Source organism: Gymnogyps californianus, chromosome 2, assembly GCF_018139145.2.
Source record: "Gymnogyps californianus isolate 813 chromosome 2, ASM1813914v2, whole genome shotgun sequence".
NCBI lineage: Eukaryota > Metazoa > Chordata > Aves > Accipitriformes > Cathartidae > Gymnogyps > Gymnogyps californianus.
Genome location: NC_059472.1, coordinates 141,963,815 through 141,984,301, shown reverse-complemented (window position 1 = coordinate 141,984,301; position 20,487 = coordinate 141,963,815). Strand labels below are relative to the sequence as shown.

At 42.8% G+C, this 20,487-nt stretch overlaps 1 protein-coding gene across 1 annotated transcript; it reads left to right on the top strand.

The window, feature by feature from the left end:
- The first annotated feature begins 2,110 nt into the window (after positions 1-2,110).
- On the top strand, positions 2,111-6,243 carry GATAD1 (GATA zinc finger domain containing 1). The gene is made up of 5 exons (XM_050891895.1): positions 2,111-2,321; positions 2,448-2,573; positions 3,204-3,263; positions 4,785-4,968; positions 5,722-6,243. The coding sequence occupies exons 1-5, from the start codon at positions 2,127-2,129 to the stop codon at positions 5,910-5,912; spliced, it is 756 nt and encodes a 251-aa protein (XP_050747852.1). The 5' UTR covers positions 2,111-2,126; the 3' UTR covers positions 5,913-6,243.
- Positions 6,244-20,487: the final 14,244 nt, after the last annotated feature.

Below are 20,487 nucleotides of genomic sequence, written 5' to 3'. Positions count from 1 at the left end.
GATGCACAGAGTGTGTGTGGATGTGCGTCACTTCCAATAAAAAACACTCTCCCCAAAAGCTCCCAAGAAGAAACGATTCCGCACTGACAGCCAGTGTGTCACTAACATTCACACTCCCGCTCCCCAGCTGGAGCCAACGTTTTGTTTTCTCCACTTCTCTGTCCTGTCTGGTTACATTTGAAGTCTCTCAGAGCAGGGATGGGTTCTGATGACTACAAAGAGCTTAGCCAAGAGCACCCCTTTCTCTTATTGGGGCACAAATAAAATAAAGGGGAAATACACGTTAATTGGAAGAAAACAGATTTGCTCCCCAGCTTTAGCTGAGCTTACGCTGTGCAAAATCCCTCAGCTAAATCAGGCATTTCCAATTCCGATCAGGCCACAGACTAACAGTGTCTTTCAACTCACTTCAGCTTCAAAGAGAGGATAGTTCTATTAAGGAGAATCAGGAAACTGAAGAGGATGCTCAAAACTTAGGATCAACACTGTAAAACTTGGGATCCTCTAGAGAGGGGTACTTTTAAGAAGTCCTGAGCCCCCGTCCCCTGCTACCCATAACTACTGGGTATTCAGCAACTCTCAAATCAGGACATTTCAGCTATTGCCTACATAAAGAGTTAAGTATCAAGTACCAACTATTAGCAGCTTGAAAGGAGATAAAGGTAAAATAGGATTTAAATCAAAACGAGGAAATAAATTTGGCATCTGAGACAAGAAAGTCAAAGCTGGTGTGAAAGACAGGAGTGCAAGAGGTCAAGCATAAGCTGCCCATGAGTCGGTACCGACCCAGGCAAGCCCTCCAGCCACTGCATGCTGCAAGAGTGGAGCATCTGTAAACAGATCCTGCAACTTATGTCTATTAATTATGCAATTGTTACCGTAATACCATTGAATGAAATAGCCTCTATTTTACATAAAATAATAATTTGATTTTAGCAGAATCATTTTCCTCTATGTAAAAAATGTTATTAAAGAAGAAGATGATTTGTTCTTTGTGTCCACTGAGAACAAGACAAAAAGAAATCAACTTAATTTGCACCAAAGAAGGTTTAAATGAAACCCAAGAACGAAGGGTGAAGGCTGAGTATGGAAACTAAGAGGCTGCAAATCCTTACGTGTGAGTGGGCATTTCTTTCTTGACATCAGACTAGAGAAACATCTACACGGGATGGCTTGGGGCCACAGAAGTGGCATCAGGGTGAGGAACCACTGTCAGACCCATGCTTCCCGCATTTAGCTGGCAAAGCTTCACAAAGACACGCGTTCACTCCCTAGCCTTTTAAATTGATATGTGACTGACGGTCCATGCAAGAGGGGCAGTCGGCTTCATGAAGACCAAAGCTGGTGTATGTTGAGGGTAAGATGCACAGTCACTACTCTCCTGAATCAGGACAACTGTTTTGAGTCCATCTCTTGTCCTCTGATTTTTGGGTGAGAAGGAAGGATGACAGCTGTTCATCTTTGGATGACGGAGTCTGGCATCCCCCTGCAAACGGGAACGGAGCAGGTACCAGAGGCAGCTTCTCTGCTTTGCTACACCCATCGGGTCTGCCCCTTGACTGCCTCTGGCTCTCGCCAGGATTGAAGGGACACTGCTCTCTTAGTCATGGTTTTTGCTGAGGCAAGAGATGTGCCCTGCTTGGGACAGGAACCCCTTCTCTCTGGGGACCGAGAGCCAACGCTCGCTCACTGCCACCTCTGAGAGAAACAGCCTTTACATTGCCAGGACACGGACCCATGGAGCTCCGCTGTGCCCTTAAGGCCTCCCCGGCAAGCCGAGGCCCCAACCCCGCCGGCAGGGCCGGGCCGGGCCGGGCCGCAGTCGCCCGCCTCTGCCGGGGCCCAAGCGCGGCGGACCCGGCCGCCGGCGGGAGGCGGTGCCCCGCGGGACCCGGCACAGCGGGCGCTGAGGCGAGGCGAGGCGGGCCGCGGCCTCTACCCGGCGGCGGGCGGCCCCGCAGCCAGCAGAGGGCAGGGCCGGCCGCCCCGCTCCTCCCGGCGCGCCTCGCCTCTCCGCAGCGACATCCGCCGCCGGCGGGAAGGGGCCGGCGCCGCGGCCGGTGTTGGCGCCGCGCTCCCCCCCGCTCTCGCTGCCAGGGGCCGCGGGCCCCGCCGCCGGCCGCAGGATGCCGCTGGGGCTGAAGCCCACCTGCAGCGTGTGCCGCAGCACGTCCTCCTCCATGTGGAAGAAGGGCGGCCAGGGCGAGATCCTGTGCAACAACTGCACGGCCCGCTCCGCGCCGCCCGGGCCCGCCGCCTTCGCCACCACCTCGGCCGCCGCCCAGCACAGCAACGGCGGAGGCGGCGGCGGCGGGAAGCAGGTGAGCCAGCCGGGGACGAGAGCCCCCCGCTCCGCGCGTCTCGGCGGGGAGGGCAGGGACGGGCCGGCCGTACCCCCGCCCGGGGCAGCACCCTTCCCTGTATTTATTCGGTCGTTTCCCCCCTAGAGTAAGCAGGAGATCCACCGGCGCTCTGCGCGGCTGAGGAACACCAAGTACAAGTCGGCGCCCGCCGCGGAGAAGAAGGTTTCCACGAAGGGCAAGGGGAGGAGGCACATCTTTAAGTTAAAAAACGTAAGTGGCGTGTGGCTTTCTGCGGCTGGGATGGGAAGTGGCGGGCTGCGGGGCCCCCGCGGGCTCGGGCTGCCCTGTGCCGGGCTGGGGCGGACCTGGAGCCCTGTCTCGTCCCCTGAAGAAAGGCCTCCCCGCGGCGGGCACGCAGGCCCCTGCCGGCCCGGCCCCCGCCAGCTTCACCTTGCCGGCGCGTTGGACCCCAGCGCGGAGTTTTGCAGCTCCTGTCGCAAAATCAGCCTGAAACCTGGATAGGAAGTGTTTGTAATCGCTGCCAGGGCCGGTTTACTCCTCCGAAGTATGGTCACGCCTGCCTGCGTGATTCACCGATCTGCACGACATGCAGTCCTTCAGGCTCGTTTCTTGAGGGAAGCAGTTTTCTGTAAATAGAAACCAGTCACGTGAATTTACTACTTGCTTCTCCACTTAAAATCCTGAGAAGGCAAATGTTAACTTTATTGTTTTCAATGTTAAAGTACAAATGTTTGCACCCGATTTCCTGTGTTTACTAATTTTCTGAGAAGATAATGTGTTAGTATGTTGTCTAAAAGGGAAAAAACCAGCTTGGAATTATGTTACATGGTTGGTTTGTTTTAACGCTCTTGATTTTCCATTTCTATGTTCTTTTCTTAGCCCATCAAGGCTCCTGAGTCTGTATCCACTATAATTACAGCAGAATCAATCTTTTATAAGGTACGGTTTATGCAAATTTGTTTGCAAAGAAGATCTTGCTGTTTCTATTTCCAATTTCAAAAATTTTCACAGACAGTGAAAGCACTAGGGATGCATTCACAGAAGCTATTCTTCCTTGCCTAGCAGTTGTGTAGGATTTTGCTGTGCCTTACGTTATTGCTGTTAAGTCTTGCAAAGTAGTTTACCACAGTGGTTTACATCGTTGTCGTTGTCCTTTTTTTTTCTTCTAAGAAAAAGATGCATCTGGTTTCCTTAGTAATTATTGCAATCAAGGTTTTTAAACTTTTAACTTTCACCGAGCAGAGGTCAAGCAAAAGTGACTATAGCTGATTACTTAAATTTATGTGATGTTTCCTACCTTAGGCGCAGAGAATATTGCCTGTAGAGGGGATGGGTTGCACTACCCTAACATCTAAACTGGCTCCCGTTTCAGAGCTGGGTGCAAGCGGTCTCGATGTCCTGGTTTCGGACACTCGAACACCCTGGGAATAGGATCTGTTGACTATTGCAATGAAAGCAGAAGCTAGCCTTCCCACATTCATGCTTGAGGGCATTTTTACCAGCATGCCAAAGTGTTAGTGTTTTGAAGTTCTGAAATTTGCTTTTGTTTCCCGGTAGTACAAACAAACCATTTGAGATGTCTGTTCCCCCAAAGAAAAGGTCAGGATAGCCAGTGGGAGACTGCACAGCCAGAGGAGAAGTGGTAGACTGAGCTTCCGTATACTCTCTAGAGACCTGATGCTTCATGTCTGGCATCCCAGATGAATCTCTGTTTGCTGTTGACTAGTTCAGAAAAGAATTAATGTCTTTTCTTGCGTGTTTTTATCTGAAATTCCTAAGAATTATGTCAAAAGTTTTATTTAACCTGATCTCTATGCAAAATGTTTCTATTTTGATACTCTGCTGTATTGTTGAGAAGGGGATTGTTTGGGTTTTCTGTGTTCTTTTTGTCTTTTTTAAAAACAAAACCCTCCTGGATGATTCTTGGCAAACTCTGATCTTGATAGTGCAGGCACTGCATTGTGCTGTGCGACGCTGTTATAACATCAAGTGAGTTGCCTTTGCTGCGCAGCCTCACACGTGACAGAGCAGCATGGAAGGTGGCAGGAGGTGGATCCGTGTCTTGGGACTCCTTTGCATTCAAATGAGTGAACTTCTTCATACACAGAAAGCTGCTTTCCCTGCACACACAGGGCAATTACTACAGTTACTTTTTCTAGAAGGTGGTGTGCACTTTCCTGACAGAATGAGACCATCTCCACTCTGCAGACAGGAGGCGTAGCCTCAGACTCCTAGACATTGGGTGATTAATCAGCACTGCTTGTGCACACTGCTTAGGTGAGACAGCACTCTGTCTTACGCCACTGTGCTTTTGCATGTGGCTGAATTAAGGCTGTCTTTCAAGACTGGCGTAATTTGAGATAATTTAGGATACTGATACTTAAGATATGAATCAGAATCAGAGAGTGAAGCTTCTAAAATCAGGTTGTTTGATTTAATTATCATTTGTATGTCTTCTAGGGTGTATACTATCAAATTGGAGACGTTGTTTCAGTGGTTGATGAACAGGATGGAAAAACATACTACGCTCAGATCCGTGGGTTTATTCAGGACCAATACTGTGAAAAGAGTGCTGCGCTAACCTGGCTCATTCCTACGCAAGCCAGCCCCAAAGATTGTTTTGACCCAGCATCCTATATCATAGGTAATATCTAAGCCTTCGTTTTATACAGCTACTTATATGTGCCTAGACTAATGCTGAGTTGTATTTTTTTAAATGAACTTTTTAGCTTGTCAAGATCATTTATGCAATTTCCACATTTTAGACCCTAATCCTGTAAGCATCTCATTTATTTCAGTAACCTTTTTTGTTTATCTTATTTATATAATATGATTAGCACTACTGCAGTGAGCGTGATTATCTGAGTATTTGTACTCATGGGCACAATTATAGTCTTGCAACTTTAAAGATCAAATTATTACTCCATACATAGAATCAAAGTTATTACAGTATAAACCTGATATATCAGTCCAAGCTGTTTCTTTTAAAGTGACCTGAATTAGCTGATCTTCATCTTGGGTCCTTAAAATACATAGCGTACAAGCACTGGCATAGAGAGTGTTCTGCTACTGATTATAAAATTATTAATAATTCAGAAAAGTCCTTTTGACAGGCAGGCCACAAATAGTATCTATTTAAAATATATTAACTAAAGTACTTCACTCAAATAACTGAATGCTTCAAATGGGGGGGGGGGGGGGGGGGGGAATCAGCCCAGCAAAAATGAAGGTAGAGGTTTCTTGCCTAGTATTTGAGGCTACTTTGCCAGGGAAGTCATTGATTGAAAAGGCACATTCTTTAAGGGATGTTGGCTGTTGTTGCATATTTTTAAGTCCTGCATACTCCCATTTTATGCTTTTAAATTTTGTCTTTGAAGATTATTTATTTTTTTCCTAGGACCAGAAGAAGACCTCCCAAGGAAAATGGAATATTTAGAATTTGTTTGTCATGCACCTTCGGAATATTTCAAATCTCGATCGTCTCCCTTCCCTACTGTTCCTACAAGACCAGAGAAGGGCTATATATGGACTCATGTGGGACCTACTCCTGCAATCTCCATTAAAGAAACTGTTTCCAATAATTTATAATTTTTTAAAGGAATACTTTGGACGAGTTATTTTGGGTGTATTCTCAGGTCTGTGAACCCCATACAAGAAGTTTAAAAGAATTATAAAATGTTCATTTTACTTTATGGATTATGGTATTTATTTATTTTAAATTATATCAGATCTTTAAAGTGGAAGTTTTCTTTCCATTTGATGCGTCATTTCTGTGCTGTGTTCTTCAGACATTATTGCTCATTTTGGGACAAAACCACAAGTTTCCTGTTATCTTTGACTTTCGTGAGCAAATATTTGACTTCTGAAAGTTGCCTTTAGTGTTCTTATTTTCTAACTTATTTTCCAGAAGAGGAGTTAAAAGACAGAGTTAATCATCCAGCACTTTTATATACTTTTTTTAACTTAGTTAACTGTGACTGCAGTTTTTGTTTACTTCTTAAATAATTTAAGACTAGCTTCAGATAAACACTAAACTTGGTCAGTGATGCAGTTAACAGTTTTCTGTTACACTGGAGAGGAGTGATCTACTTAGATTTCTCTTCTTCAGACTAAAACCTATCATCCGCAAGGCGGTACTCTATTTAACAGTCGCCTTTTTAAGGGAATTTTGTTCAGCTGAATCTAAAACCTGGGCCTATGTATGTAGCTTCCTGCTAAACTTTGCTTATATAAGGGGATAAATTTCTTGGAAAGCTGGATGCAGATTTAAAAATCAATGTTATTTGGCTTTACCATCCTGGCATCCTCATGGCAGAAATGTATCTTCATTTCCTGAGCAAGCCAACACTGATGTATGATTTGAGTTTCACATTGTTACTATTTGTGTGTATGTGTTAGCTTGGTCTCTTAAAATGGATTTTAAATTGTTTTTCAGTCTTTGCAATTAATGATGGTAAGAAAAAAATCCTCAAGCAATTCAGATGGGAAAAAAAAAACATTTGTTAAGGGAAATAAAGACTAATTTTATATATTGACAGTCTCAGTATACCAATGAAAATATTTAAACAGCAGAATGGGAAGAATGCCACATACTAAAATACGAATGTTAAAGTTTTCTGCACTAAACTTCTTGCAAGCCAGTCAGCTCCAAACACTGTGAGATGTGCTTGTATGGCCTGAATTCCCTGCGGTTAGTGGTTCCTGCTGCCTATGAAGGGTAAGAGCTGTAAGTGGCCTTAAATTTACATTTGCAAACCTTTTCAGCTTTTTTTTTTTTTTCTTTTGGACATATGTGCCCATAGCACCCAGAAGCCCCAAATGAACTTTAGTATATTGTATGAAGGTCTATAAAAGTTGCATTAGGCTTATGTTTTAACTTCATGAAAAGCTTTGATTGAAGATGAAATATATTTTTAAAGTCTCAGGTATTGACAGCTTTCAGTACAGTGGGACTCATGACAGCAGGAACCAGATATATTTGTTTCAGTCTGCAGCTTCAGTTCTGCCCTCTTGAAGTACAAGGAAGAATAGTCAGCCTTAAGGGAGTAGGTGCTAAATTTAAGGGCTACTCTCAATGGTTCAAAATGCTCAGAAATTAGCAGTATACCGCTAATACAGAGTTAAATCTTAAGTAACGTCAGTTGCTACATCAAGGAGATGTGCACCCACGTTCAGTGTGTTGCAGTAATTAGTGCCAAGGTGACCTTGCTCCTGACCTTCCTCTCCTTTCTCTCACTTCCTCTAGATTTCTTTTTTGCTGATTTATCTTTATTAAATTAACAACCATAAGAAAGTCACAATGACAACTCTTAAAAGGTATTTACAGGAACCAGAGTGACTCCCTCCACTCAAATGTTTTCCCTCCTTTCTCTGCAGTCCACAAGGTTTTCACTTGGGATCACTGTAAAGTCCCTGTGCTGCCTCGGCATAATCCATGAAGCTTTGCTCTTCTGTGGGCTGACTTTCAAGCTCAGCTGCTTTCCTCGTCAAATCCTTGTAGGAAGAGGGAAGAAAACAATGCTTACATTCAGTTTTGCTGTTTTGAGTTTCTACAGTTTATGCCAAATGAAAAGTACTTGCTTGCCATTTGCCTTATTTGTCAATAAATCGTAATATAGAAGCGACAATTTAGAGAAATATCAATGTATGGTTTATGATTTGAAGTTTGTTTCACAGAATGACCTGCTGATGCGCAGGTCTCTGCACCCTCCTGTGTCAAACAGCAGGTCATACTGAGAGGGGACTGACTGCAGGCTTGCATTAGACACGTCGTCTGAAAGCTTAAGCAAAAGAGAAGAGTTTGGAGCAAGATAATGTCTTATGAAAAATAGTATGCCATATAAATGTTCTGCTTACAGTAGCAAAGAGCAGAGCTCCAGGTAGAGGATATGTGACCTGGAACTTCCATAAGAAAAAGCAAAGAACTGTGAGCATTGCCACTGTGAAGTGAAAGCCAGAATCAAATAAAAATGTCATCCCTCACTGCATGTGAATCACCAGCAGCACTAAATTTAAGAAAGGTGTATTCTGATTAGATTAAAAATAAAAATGCAAAAAGAACTGCACAATAAAAACAAACCTATCAAATAACATAGTAGGTAATCTAAAACAAACGTGAATCTGCTTCAGTTCTGTTACCTAACTGTGATAGATAATTATTTGGTTTGGGAAGATGCAAGACTCATCAGTTTCTCTTATAAGACAACCACAGGAACTTTAAATACCTTTTTAGCTGTCTGGTCTTGCCATTCATTAGGGAATGAAATAGGAAAAAATCACACAGAAAAAAAATCTACTTGTCAGCTGATTAAACATAAAACTTGTCTTCTAAAAATTTTTGCCAGTCTCCCTAATACAGAAAAGGAGCTCTGCATTTAAACATTTTTATTTTGTTTGCTGCAGTGCGATGTGAAGCTACTGGTACTGCCCCTGACAGATAGAGTGATTACAGGTACTGTACAGGACAGGCTAACTCATGTCAGTATATCTAATAAGTGCACATGAAGTAAACCACTTACATATGAATTTATAAGGATACAGACAATGGCCCCGATAATCAGCAGAATGCTTGAGGTGTTTGATGTGGTCATGCTTGTCAGGGTTTCCTGAGGACACCAAGCACAGTGAGACTGTCTTCAGCTGCAGCTGGCCAACACATTTTGAACCCCCAAAACTTGTTGTTAGGGATGGTGATTAATAAACTAACATCAGTGACATGCATAAAGATAAATCCTGAAATTACTGCAGCTGACTTAAGCTTTTGCTCCTTTTTCTGGTCTGTTAATAAGCTGAATAATTCCATAAAACATATTTAATTGATTTCTAATTCTGTTTTTGTTAACTTCTTAAACAGACTTCCAGCTGCTGCTGCCTTCCTATTGATACTCCTCAGTGTTTCCAAGAGAGGCTCTAGGAAAGGAACAGATAAATGGTAATATGTTCATGAGAAAAACCCATTTTGAAATGCAATACATTCCGCTTACATGTTTTGACTTCTCTTGCCCTTAGTATAGCAAACCTGTGGACGGAAGGATGAAGCTGGGACAGAGATTTGTGGGAGAGCGGGATCAGTCCTGGTAGTTTAACAGTTTCCAGCACAGACCGCTCAATTTTATTTTATTTTTTTACTGTGAGCATTGCTAGTTTTGGAGATGCAAACAGAACTAGTAGAAATTGAGTGACTCGATAAAACAGATATAAAGCTGTCATTAAAATCACGACAGCTGAGATTATTTGTTGTTACATAATCTGTTAATAGTCCTTCTGTCTTCAGAGCAAATAAAAACAGTAACAGGGTTGCAAATGCAGTTACTCCTCCAACTTGCATTACAGTCATTGTAGCATGGGAACTGAGGCATAAGAGGCAACCTGTTAGCTCAAAATGCTCAAGCAGAATGTAAGCCAGTGAAAGAAAAAGCCTAAAAGATTTAAGCTAAAATAATTCCAAGTATTATACTTCGAACTACAGTCTAAAAAGACAAAAAATAGCTTTTTTTTAGAGAGCTATGGAACATCCTCCCTTAGTAAACACTAAGTATTTTTATTTTAGTTCTTGATTATACTGGGAAGTGCTACAAAATAATCCAAATGGGCAAGGATTCTCATGGTAAGGTCCCTAAAGAGAGTGGATCCGCCGGCAATGTCTGTTATTAAAGCATTATAACTTTATTTATAGGTATTTGAACAGTTGCACTGTCCTGTTTTTTCATGTCCAGAACATCAGCCAGTAACATGGGAAGAATGACTGACTCTCCAGACAGCTTCTTATGGACATAGAATGGGACCTCCGAGAGCAATGTCTCTCTCTGAAAATTTCTCATATTAGGAAAATGAAGGCAAAAGGAAGACCCGCAAAATGGACTCAACAGCAGAAGGGATATCACAGGATCCCATGGGGACAGGCTTGATGGCCTGCAACTGAAGGAGCTGAGCTCACCCATTATTCTCTCTTTTCTTGTTCAATATCCCCTATGCCAAAATTTAGGTAGGTTTCATTCTTGCATAATTGGACTGTGAGTGGATACACTGCTACTGAATTTATGGCCTTGTGTTAAGCTTCAGAGCTTTGTGACCAGTCAACAGATGTTTTCGTTAAGCAATTTTGGTTCTAAAGATGGAACATGTAGCTAAGAGCTAAAATACACAGAGTGTATATAATATACTAAGTAATGCATAGAACATAGTGTGCCCTGATGCATACATTGCAGTTCTGTCTGCCTGCAGGAAGAAAATACCCTTTTTGTAGTTGTAGGAAATTGATGTTATCCAAGAACATTTGCCTTGCAGAACAGGAAAGAGTTTCCATGACAGAAATAATACAGACATTGTTTTTTAAAACTACTTTTTGACTGGGGAGAATTCTCACTTCTGTATCTATATAGGAGAAATAAAGAGCTTGAAAAGGAAAAATCATGGACTTAAGCAATGTACTTACCTCTGTTAAGGTGTAGGAAGCACTTGAAATAAATTGATTCGCAGTTGTACACAGGATAATAATAGCAATACTTATCCCAGTAAAAAAAATAAGAAAAAAAAAGCAAACAAAACATTTTTAGTGACTGATCGCTCAACTAAGTATAGCAAATAACAAGTAACAGCTTTAATTGCTGAAAGCAAAACTTTCAGATTTCGTATATGTAAAGACTCTCCACTAAATATTCAATGATTTATTCAATATATTTTTATATTCTTGAAATGGAGTCTTAGTTACACAAAGCCATACTGGCTGAAATGAAGAAATGACTCAGATATATACTTGTAAGTCATGTAAATAAACAAACACTGTTTTTTCTCAGGTATTTGTCATATATTTGTAGGCACATCAAAAACACACTTTGGGTGTATATTAAATCATTTTTTTACCTCTAACTTACCTGAGTGAGTACCATTGAAGATTTGCAGGTTTGTATTAGAAGGCTGGATCAAGGGGAAAAACACAAGGCCATGCTTTTCCAGAACTGAATTTATTTAATTTTCCAGGTTTTAACATATGCCTAGGAGCTTTTTGATAAGCAGCATATTTTTTGAGGGGGTTTACATTCTGACTAAGGCTTTTTTCTTCTGATGCTTTTTCTGTGTCTTTGCATCTCCTTCCAACACCTGAACATGATGAGCAGAGCTACGTGGGCCAGTACACACAGCCTTGGGTGGGCAGGATCTGAGGTCACTACACAGTAGAAGCCAGACTTGGGACCCAGTTAATAGATCCTGCCTTAGAAAGAGCAACTTCTCTTTTCCCTCCCCTCCTCTCCCTGCCCGAGAGCCCCTAGCTATTAGGTTTTCTTTCTTTTACGCTCAGCACCTCCCCAAATGTAGCAATGAGAGCTAACTGAACATGCAGAGCTCTGAACTTGGAGAGAAGCTGACGTGGTTGCAACTGGTGCGATAGACCAGCATAGACCATTTCAACTTGAAGCACTGGCTGAGGGGCAATGAAAAACCTAAAAATCCGTAAGTAGAAATTTATGGTTTTCAGCGCACAGGGCTAGGTATCTATCTATTTACTACCCTCACATTGCAATTCCTGCCTTCAATGAAGAAGGAGCAGGGAAGATGTGAATAGAAAGTGGTAAGAAATGAGATTAATTTCCTTCTTGTGCCATAATCCTACCAACCGAGAAAACCAAAAGATGTAGGGAGAGAAGTAGCAAAATACCAACCTGATCCACTCTGGTAGAGGTCCCAGGTGGTACTGTTAATAACCTCTCAGTTCATAACATTTATCTGAACCGGCAGTTTGGTGCATCATTTCTGGGTACTTCTGTAAGCAAAACGCAGCAGTAGTTCTCCAGCTGCTGTAATACCCTGGTCCTGGGAAAAGACAAAGCAGTAATTACAACATCATATCATACGAGACTGCAAAATATACGTTTCAGCATGTCCATTGAGCACAACAGGATTGCCAGAGTGCCAATGAATAAAAATGCCACCCCTGCTTGTGCTCAGTGCTGTTTCCCTCAGCTTTCTTTGCATGCTCCTCAAACCCAGGTCTCTTTACATCTACCATTCCCCGAGGGCCAAGAACACAGAGTGATGAATTGAAATGTCAAAGATGATTGATGAACAGTAAGTTTTGTACTGGTGATGGTATATAGGGTGATTTATGCTGCCTAGATTTCAAAAGTCTGTTCCTGTGATCATCTCTGATGCTTTCTGGAGCCTGTGTGCTGAAGATGAGAAGGTTTATGCAAAGAGAATGACCTTCTCTTCCTTCCACACTGAAAATGTCCATTTAATAGATTTGATGAGTAGTCTTATTTCCCCTACATTGTGAAAAACCAAGTAGAAGGAAAACAGCAGTTGCCTACTTAAGGTAGACAGTCATTCTCTGCTTGTGTAACATCTCCACTAGCAAATACAAACAGTTCACATGTCACACAAACCTGCAAAAGAACACAGAAACTTTCCCAGGAGCTGCTAATCTGCTGTGCCTGAGGTCAGGTAGTCATTGCAGCAGTCTGTATTGCTCGATGCACGCAAAGCAAGCAGACTGACATTGCATTTGGGGTGTAAAGCAGCCTCTCTTATTTTCCCTTTTTTAACCTGTTAGCCTAATCTGCCAAGTACTTGGAAATTGAAGCTAGTGTCCAAAATGATGGGAATCCACATACGGAATTTTCCAGTTACCTTTCCTCAAGGAGTCAGGACATGGCAGAGCAAAAATGTTGCTTTGCTGGTTTACAGAGGAACGTCTTTTTTTTGCATCCTGCGACTGGAGGTAGAATCCCAGAAGATCTTCCCTCTCTGGTCTTTTGGTGAGGTGCTCCGTCTGCCAGGATCTTGCTGACTCACACCCTTCCATCGGACTGATCGTCGTTCTGTGCTGGGTTGTTTTTTCCACATATTTGTCACCTTCCAAAACATCACAAAACAATTAGTGACTATGAACTTCAAAACGAGAAGCGACTGAAGACAGCATAATGAATGGCCATGGGAAAGCTTTGTCAGTATTTCTCAAGAAACAAGATCTGTGAGATCTTGGTGATCTCTGTGCACCTATCAGTTCATGCATAAGCTAGCTATAAAATCTAAGTACACAAAGTGCACAAAGTCTAAGTGCGCAAAGTAGTCATGGCATAAGTGTTTAAAAATTAAATACACCTTCAACAGAACATCAGCAAAGGTTATAAGCAAATACCAGGTAGTAAAGCTTAAGGAAAAAGTCACTTTGTTCATCTCTTGCTTATAACCAAGGTTGGGGCGGTAGCATGGTGTGTAAGACAAAGCAAGCCTTTCCCTTTCAGTTTATCTACATTAAATTTCATCTGTCAAGTGCAGTCAGCAAGTTTTGTGAAGGTCTTCTGTAGTGTTTTATCACCAACCTTTGTTTTTACAGGCCTGAGAAGCTTACTCATTAGGGGATTTTGTTGTTGTTGTTGCTGCTTCACTCTTCACTCTTTGTCAACATCATTTATGAATATGTTAAACACCACAGACCATGGAAGAAGATCCTGCCAGGGGGACATGTGTCTGTATCTTCCCCAGATCTGGTGTGCGTGGGGTGTGCATGTGCATTCATTGCCAAACCTAAAGCTGGAGCAGCCAGTGAGTCGGGGGGCCTTGGGTCCAGGATGAGGTATCAGTTGGGTGGGGGGCCCATGCTGGTACGCCCAGGGGATCATGTAAATGTGGAGAGCATGAGGGATAAGTGTGTGAGTGCCGTGTGTTTTGCTAGCGAGCACCAAGCTGGGCCAGCTGGTGAGTCAGGGACCTGTGGGCAGGTAAGGGGGCCCAGGATCCGGGCAGAGGTTGACAGCAGGCAAGGCAGAGAGGCCATGCCGGTACTTGAGGTGTGTGCGAATGTGCGTGTGCTTGTGAACCTGGAGAGTGTTGTGTGTGCCTGCGCTAGTGACCTCCTGTCTCTGCCAGCCCTGGAGGAGGAAGGGACTTGGCTGCCCATGTGTATGTTTCATGTGAGTCCTGCATGCAGGTGCTGTTGAAGGCAGCGCCTTGCCTGTGGCAGTGTGTGTGCCTGGTCGTGTCAACATCCTCTGTGTGTGTGTGTGTCTGTGGGGGTGTCCGTGTGTCCGTGTGTCTCTGTGATCCATGCTCAGTTTCACTACTGGTTGAATCTGCAAACAAGATGGCGACTGCCACGTGCCTCAGCCTGGGCAGAGGCCCCGGGTCCCCAGGCTGGGCTCCAGCCACCGGGCCAGAGAGGTCCTGGGCCGGAGTGGCTGGAGGAGGCAGCCGAGCTCCTTACATCACTTTTGATGCACTGTCATGGGGAACAAACTCAGTCTATTAAATACAGGCCACAATTAGGCAAGGATGGTTGGAAATGCCCAAAGTGGGTGGGAATTTAACAATTTTCCATTTAGAGAAAGGTGCTTTAAATGTTCTGGCATCTGACTTTCTTAGCCAAACTGCTGAGGTCTGGGGAAGTTGCAGCAACGATTCAATTATCCCTTCGTTAGGGAGGCCCGCCGCAGGGGGGTTGGTTAAGCATTAATATCAAAATTAACCCCGCCACAGGACAGCCAGAGATCCAGAGCGCGTTTCCAAATATGGCAGGGACTATGTTTTTAATTAATACTGGATCATCACTTACCTTAACTAGTGAACCACCACATCAGAAAAAGGAACAAATAAACTTTTCAGGGGTAGGAGGGACTGAGGGATAAGGGTGGCAAGAATTTGACCAACTCACACTTCAGGATGAAGACAAACCATAGAATCATAGAATCATAGAATAGTTTGGGTTGGAAGGGACCTTTAAAGGTCATCTAGTCCAAACCCCCTGCAATGAGCAGGGACATCTTTGACTAGATCAGGTTGCTTAAAGCCCTGTCCAACCTGACTGTGAATGTTTCCAGGGATGGGGCATCTCCAGCCTCTCTGGGCAACCTGTTCCAGTGTTTCACCACCCTCATAGTAAAAAATTTCTTCCTTATATCTAGTCTAATTAAATTAACTAATTGTAGGTGGGTAAAAGGATTCCCTCATAACATATAGGACTGCCTGTCTTTAATCAGATGTTGTGTAGATATGTGCAATAAGAAATTATGGATTCAACATGAAATGAACACCCCTGTTGTGGTACGGGGTACAGGATGGGCAGTAGGAGCTATTAAAGGGATCAAGCCCGGGATTATTCCTCCGTTTGAATATTATATATGTTGGGCTACCGAGTCCTTGGATGGGGTGGGAGGGTGTGGATTAAAAGTAGAACCAACAGAAACTGAAGGACCATGGCCTCCTCCCCAGAAACAACACCCAATCCCAAAGGAAGTAAGGGATTACAACTTCCTCAAGGCAGGCAGCGGAGGGAGAGGTGCTGATCTCCTTTCGCTGGTGACCAGCGATAGGACACAAGGAAATGGTATGAAGCTGCATCAGGGGAAGTTCAGACTGGATGTTAGGAATAGGTTCTTCACTGAGAGGGTGGTCGGTCACTGGAACAGGCTCCCCAGGGAAGTGGTCACGGCACCGAGCCTGTCAGAGTTCAAGGAGCATCTGGACGACACTTTTAGTCATATGGTTTAGTTTCAGGTAGTCCTGCAAGGAGCAGGGAGTTGGACTCAATGATCCTTATGGGTCCCTTCCAACACAAGATATTCTATGATAAGGTGTACAGATCACCATCTGGATATTACATGATCAAGGCGACATCAAAAAGGGCACTTCACGCACGAATGCAACAGTGTGGCCAATCAGAAAACCAAATGGGACTTGGCGCCTTACTATTGACCATCATGCGTTGAATCGAGTCACACTTGCCTTAGCCCCTCTGGTAGGCTGCCTCCCTGAAATCAATGCAAAGGTGCAACACAGGTGTAAGTGGTTTTCAGTATTGGACTTTTCTAATGTGTTTTGGTCTATCCTGTTGAAGGAGTGGGACACTCAAAGGAAAACTGCATTCACTTGGGAAGGAGAACAGTACTTTTGGACAATTACCCCAAGGCTTTCGTAACTCCCTGTCCATTTTCCGTCAGAAATTAAAGGAAGGGCTAAAAGCATTGAGCACCAAGGGCACGTGGTGGGCCCAATACATTGATGCTATTTTAATTATGGCAGAAACAAGAAAAGTGTGTTTGGAACGTATTAAACAAATTCTTGAAATTGTAGAGAAGATGGGTCTTAAAGTAAACGGTGCCAAAGCACAACCTGTTACACAAGAGGTGGAATATCTGGGTACCAAGCTAGGTCCTATTGGGTGAGGAATTACCTCAACCCAGGAAATTATTCATGCATTTAACCCCTGCTAGCGATAGGAAAACTTTGCAGAGATTTTTATGGTTTGTAGGTTTTTGTAAGGAATTTACACCAGATTACAGTGCTAAAGCAAATCCCCTGCAAAATTTGCTGCAAAGTACAGGAAACTGGCAGTGGCAAGAGGAGGAGGCCAACAATTGGAATAAAATTATTAATTACACCTATAAGGGAGTCAGAAGAATTAGGAAACACCATCAGTGGAGTCTACATGATATAAGAAATAGCCTGGGAGTATGCAAGTCACCACCTTTTCAGTGTAGAGCATGGTGGACATGGCCAGAATTATTCACCACAAAGGGAATTAATCATGCCAAAGAGGTTAAATGACAAAATGGGACTTTTTCAGCTCTTTATGGGATGCTGGGAATACAGCTTTTGGGGTGTGGAACGTCAAAAATATAGCAGATGCATCTGCACATGCAAATCACCTCCAAGCAGAGGTGGGGCTGTTAACAAAAGGAGAATTAGCCTCTGGACAAGTATTGAAATCCACGGACATGCTGGTAGCAACTCTGGGAATTGAATTAATTAAAGTCACAAAAGAATTCATGCAGTCTATCTGTATGACCCTAGATAATATAACATGGGATGCTGCATGTACACAAGTACAATTAGCCCTTAATGAACATCTTTCACATATTATACGAGGCATCACTCTATGTCTGTGGCCACTAGGAATACAGGGTCACAACTCGCCGTGCGACATAAAATCCAATGGGCTTTTAGGGATACATGGACTACTTTCTGGGAAGGATGTACAAAAGGATTTGCCAGTAAAGGGGGTGGGAAATGGGACATGGACAAATGCACAATTTTTACAACCAGGGCTGAGGAGTAGTGCATATGGGATTGGGTAATACACAGAGAAATCTATACACCAAATGGATCACAATTCATAATAAAAAATCCTCAGAATCAGGCTCAAGTAATCTGGGTAGGGGTGGGAAATTTGTGGGAGGAGTAGCCCTTACAACCACCTGAACTTTCCTGTACCAAACCAATATGTGCTGGAGAATGGTTTGCATTTGGCCAATGGCTTTGTTGGGAGGGGAATGCTACCTCCTCTGGGAAGACGTGACTATTATGCAAACACGACTGATAAATAAGTGTGTGGCTCCTTGGGCTCTTTCTAAAATGAGGCTAGGGTTCCCCTCTTGCTGCTGTGCCATGTCACATGACAATCATCTCATTCATCCTGGCAAAGTCTGGATGCACACAAAAACTAGGAGCTGGCCCCTACGGTTTGGACTTAGCCATAGGTATCCAATCCTAGCCTTGCTTTGAGGTAAAGCAGCCTTCAACTTCAGGTAATGCAGTCTTCAACTTTACAATTAATATTATACAAGAAGCAAAGATCACATTTATTGTCGTTGGTGATATATTATATTTTATGATTAATAAAGGCCTTAATGGCCTTACAGAACTAAGAACAAAAATATTAATAGATGTAGTACTGTAGTTTCAAGTGCTCTTCACAGTTATTGAATTAGAAAGGTCAGACAAATAAATTATAATCTATTATCACACAGATAGAATTGGTACATCTCTTAGCTAACAGAGTACATCTCTCCAAAATTACGAAAGATGAACGTGATGTCCCAAGCAGAAATACTTTTACAATAGTTAATAGTTGTTAATAGTTATTTTTGTATGCTCCCCACCACAGAATCTTGCAATCGTTGACAACAGAATTTTGTGTTTGGCAATCCTCTCTCTTTCACCCACACAGTCACGCTTACCTTCAGGAAGATTACATGAATTTCTTGGTTCAATCCTTATAGTCGGCAATTCTAATCCTGGCTCTTGGGGAACATTTGCTTGCTGACTGACTCCTTTAGTCTTGCATTTGGCTTACAGCTTCAGTGAGGTTATTTTTCTTTGGTAACTTCTTTTTTGATAACTTCAGCCTCTTCAGTGACAATAACAACTTCATCGACAACATCTCCACATGATTCATGCATCCTAATGAAACGCTGAAGTACTTCAATGTCTGTTTAATGAAACAGAAGTATAATTGGAATCTAGCTGTGGATAGAAAGGTTGTTTTTACCTGAAAACATCAAGATTATACTGTGCTGGGCATTGCCCCTCTAGCTGTCTCAGAACAGTAAACCCAGGCATCTGTTTGCTTACATATGGCAATTTGGGCTCCTTCAAAATCTTCTGAACTCTTTCACTTAGGGAGAACAGAGCAGGAGCGTTCCTCTTTTCTAAGGAAGCAGTTTAGGTTTTCTTGAGGGGCAAAGCTACTTTCAGAAGTTCCTGCTGCCCTCCTACACAATCTGTGTTCATGGTCCTTCTGTCTACTTCTTTCCTGAAGATCATCACCTCTCTGCCTTTGTCAATATGTAATGTGCCTTGCTGTAAACCAGGTCTATTAACTGATCCAGGTTCGAAACAAACACACAATTTTTTTTCTTAACACAAATCTTTCTCTAGGGGGCATCAGTAGGAACATTTATTTTTGTCTTCAGAAGGTCAAACTCCAATAATCCTTTTCAATGTATGTAGTATCCTACACAATCAATGATCCCTTTCTTTCTGATAAGATCACATTTGGATAAAATCACACTGTAAGGCTGCTTGTGGCAATGAATCTGAAATATGTAAGCAGAATTTGGGAACCTCTTCTCTCCCAAGCCTAGATTTCAGTAGGCCATTAAGAATTAAAGCAAAGATACCCTGTCCTATTAATCAGCGTGCCTTTCCCAAATTACAGGAATCCGCATATGGCATTTTCCAGTTAGCTCTCCTCAAGGAGTCAGGACATGGCAGAGTGAAAATGTCATTTTGCTTGTTTACAGAGCAAACATCTCTGAGAATGTGAGGGGATCTTCCCTCTCTGGTCTTCTGGTGGGGTGCTTCTTCCACCAGGATCTTGCTGACTCATCTTCTGCCTCACTGATTGTCGTTCTGTGCTGGGTTGTTTTTTCCACGTATTTCTCACCTTCCAAAATGTCACAAAACAATTAGTGACAATTAACTTCAAAACGAGAATCGACTGATGACAGCATAATGAATGGCCAAGGGAAAGCTTTGTCAGTATTTGTCAGGAAACAAGGCCTTTATCTGTGAGATCTTGGTGATCTCTGTGCACCTATTGGTTCAGTGCTGGATACATAAGCTAGCTGTAAAGTCTGACTGCACAAAGTAGTCATGGCACAAGTGTTTAAAAATTAAATACACCTTCAACAGAACATCATCAAAGGTTATAAGCAAATATCAGGTAGTAAAGCTTACGGAAAAACTCACCTATGTTCATCTTTTGCCTACAACCAAAAGTGGGATGGTCATATGGTGTGTGAGAAAGCAAGCCTTTTGTATCAGGAGGATCAATAGTTTTTCATGGTGCTGATCCTAATAACTTCTGTTTCACTCTTTTTATTTTCTTAGATCTTAGTGCTGCTAGGCAAGATAGAAGATTTGTCCCCTTTTCTTCTTCATGAAAAGCTGATCACAAACTGTGGAGGAAATGGAAGTAGGTGCTGCATTTATTGTTGGCCGAAACAAAACCAAAAGCAACTGCTTCTTACCTGTAGAGTTTGCAGAGCCTGACTGTGGCTTAATTGCTCCCTTGGTGAGGTAAGTGGAAATGGTATGTTGAAACTTAACATATCCATATTAAGGCTATAAAGAGAAACAAATACTGTGGGATAAAGACAGGAATGCATATTGCGATATACTTCCTCTGTAGGCTTTCAAGTCAAGCTTAACCTGTTTGTAATGACCTACAGCTCACCGTGAATAAGTTGAGACCATCAGAAAAGGAACCGACAGGTTCATCTCAGCTTTTAGTGACCAACAATATTTTTGACCAACTCACTGCAGTACTCCGAAGTAGAAACAAGTAACAACGTCTCATGTAGAAAATTAGCGTAACAAAACTCAGTGCAAGATCTGGGGAAAATCTATTTAACAAATCTCTTCACAAATTGGTTTTACACACTCA

Bases quoted from the DNA above. Each gene is read 5' to 3' on its own strand.
- GATAD1 (XM_050891895.1), top strand. From the start codon at position 2,127: ATGCCGCTGGGGCTGAAGCCCACCTGCAGCGTGTGCCGCAGCACGTCC. The intron at 2,322-2,447 runs GTGAGCCAGCCG...TTTCCCCCCTAG, and splicing joins GCGGCGGCGGCGGGAAGCAG to AGTAAGCAGGAGATCCACCG. The intron at 2,574-3,203 runs GTAAGTGGCGTG...TTCTTTTCTTAG, and splicing joins ACATCTTTAAGTTAAAAAAC to CCCATCAAGGCTCCTGAGTC.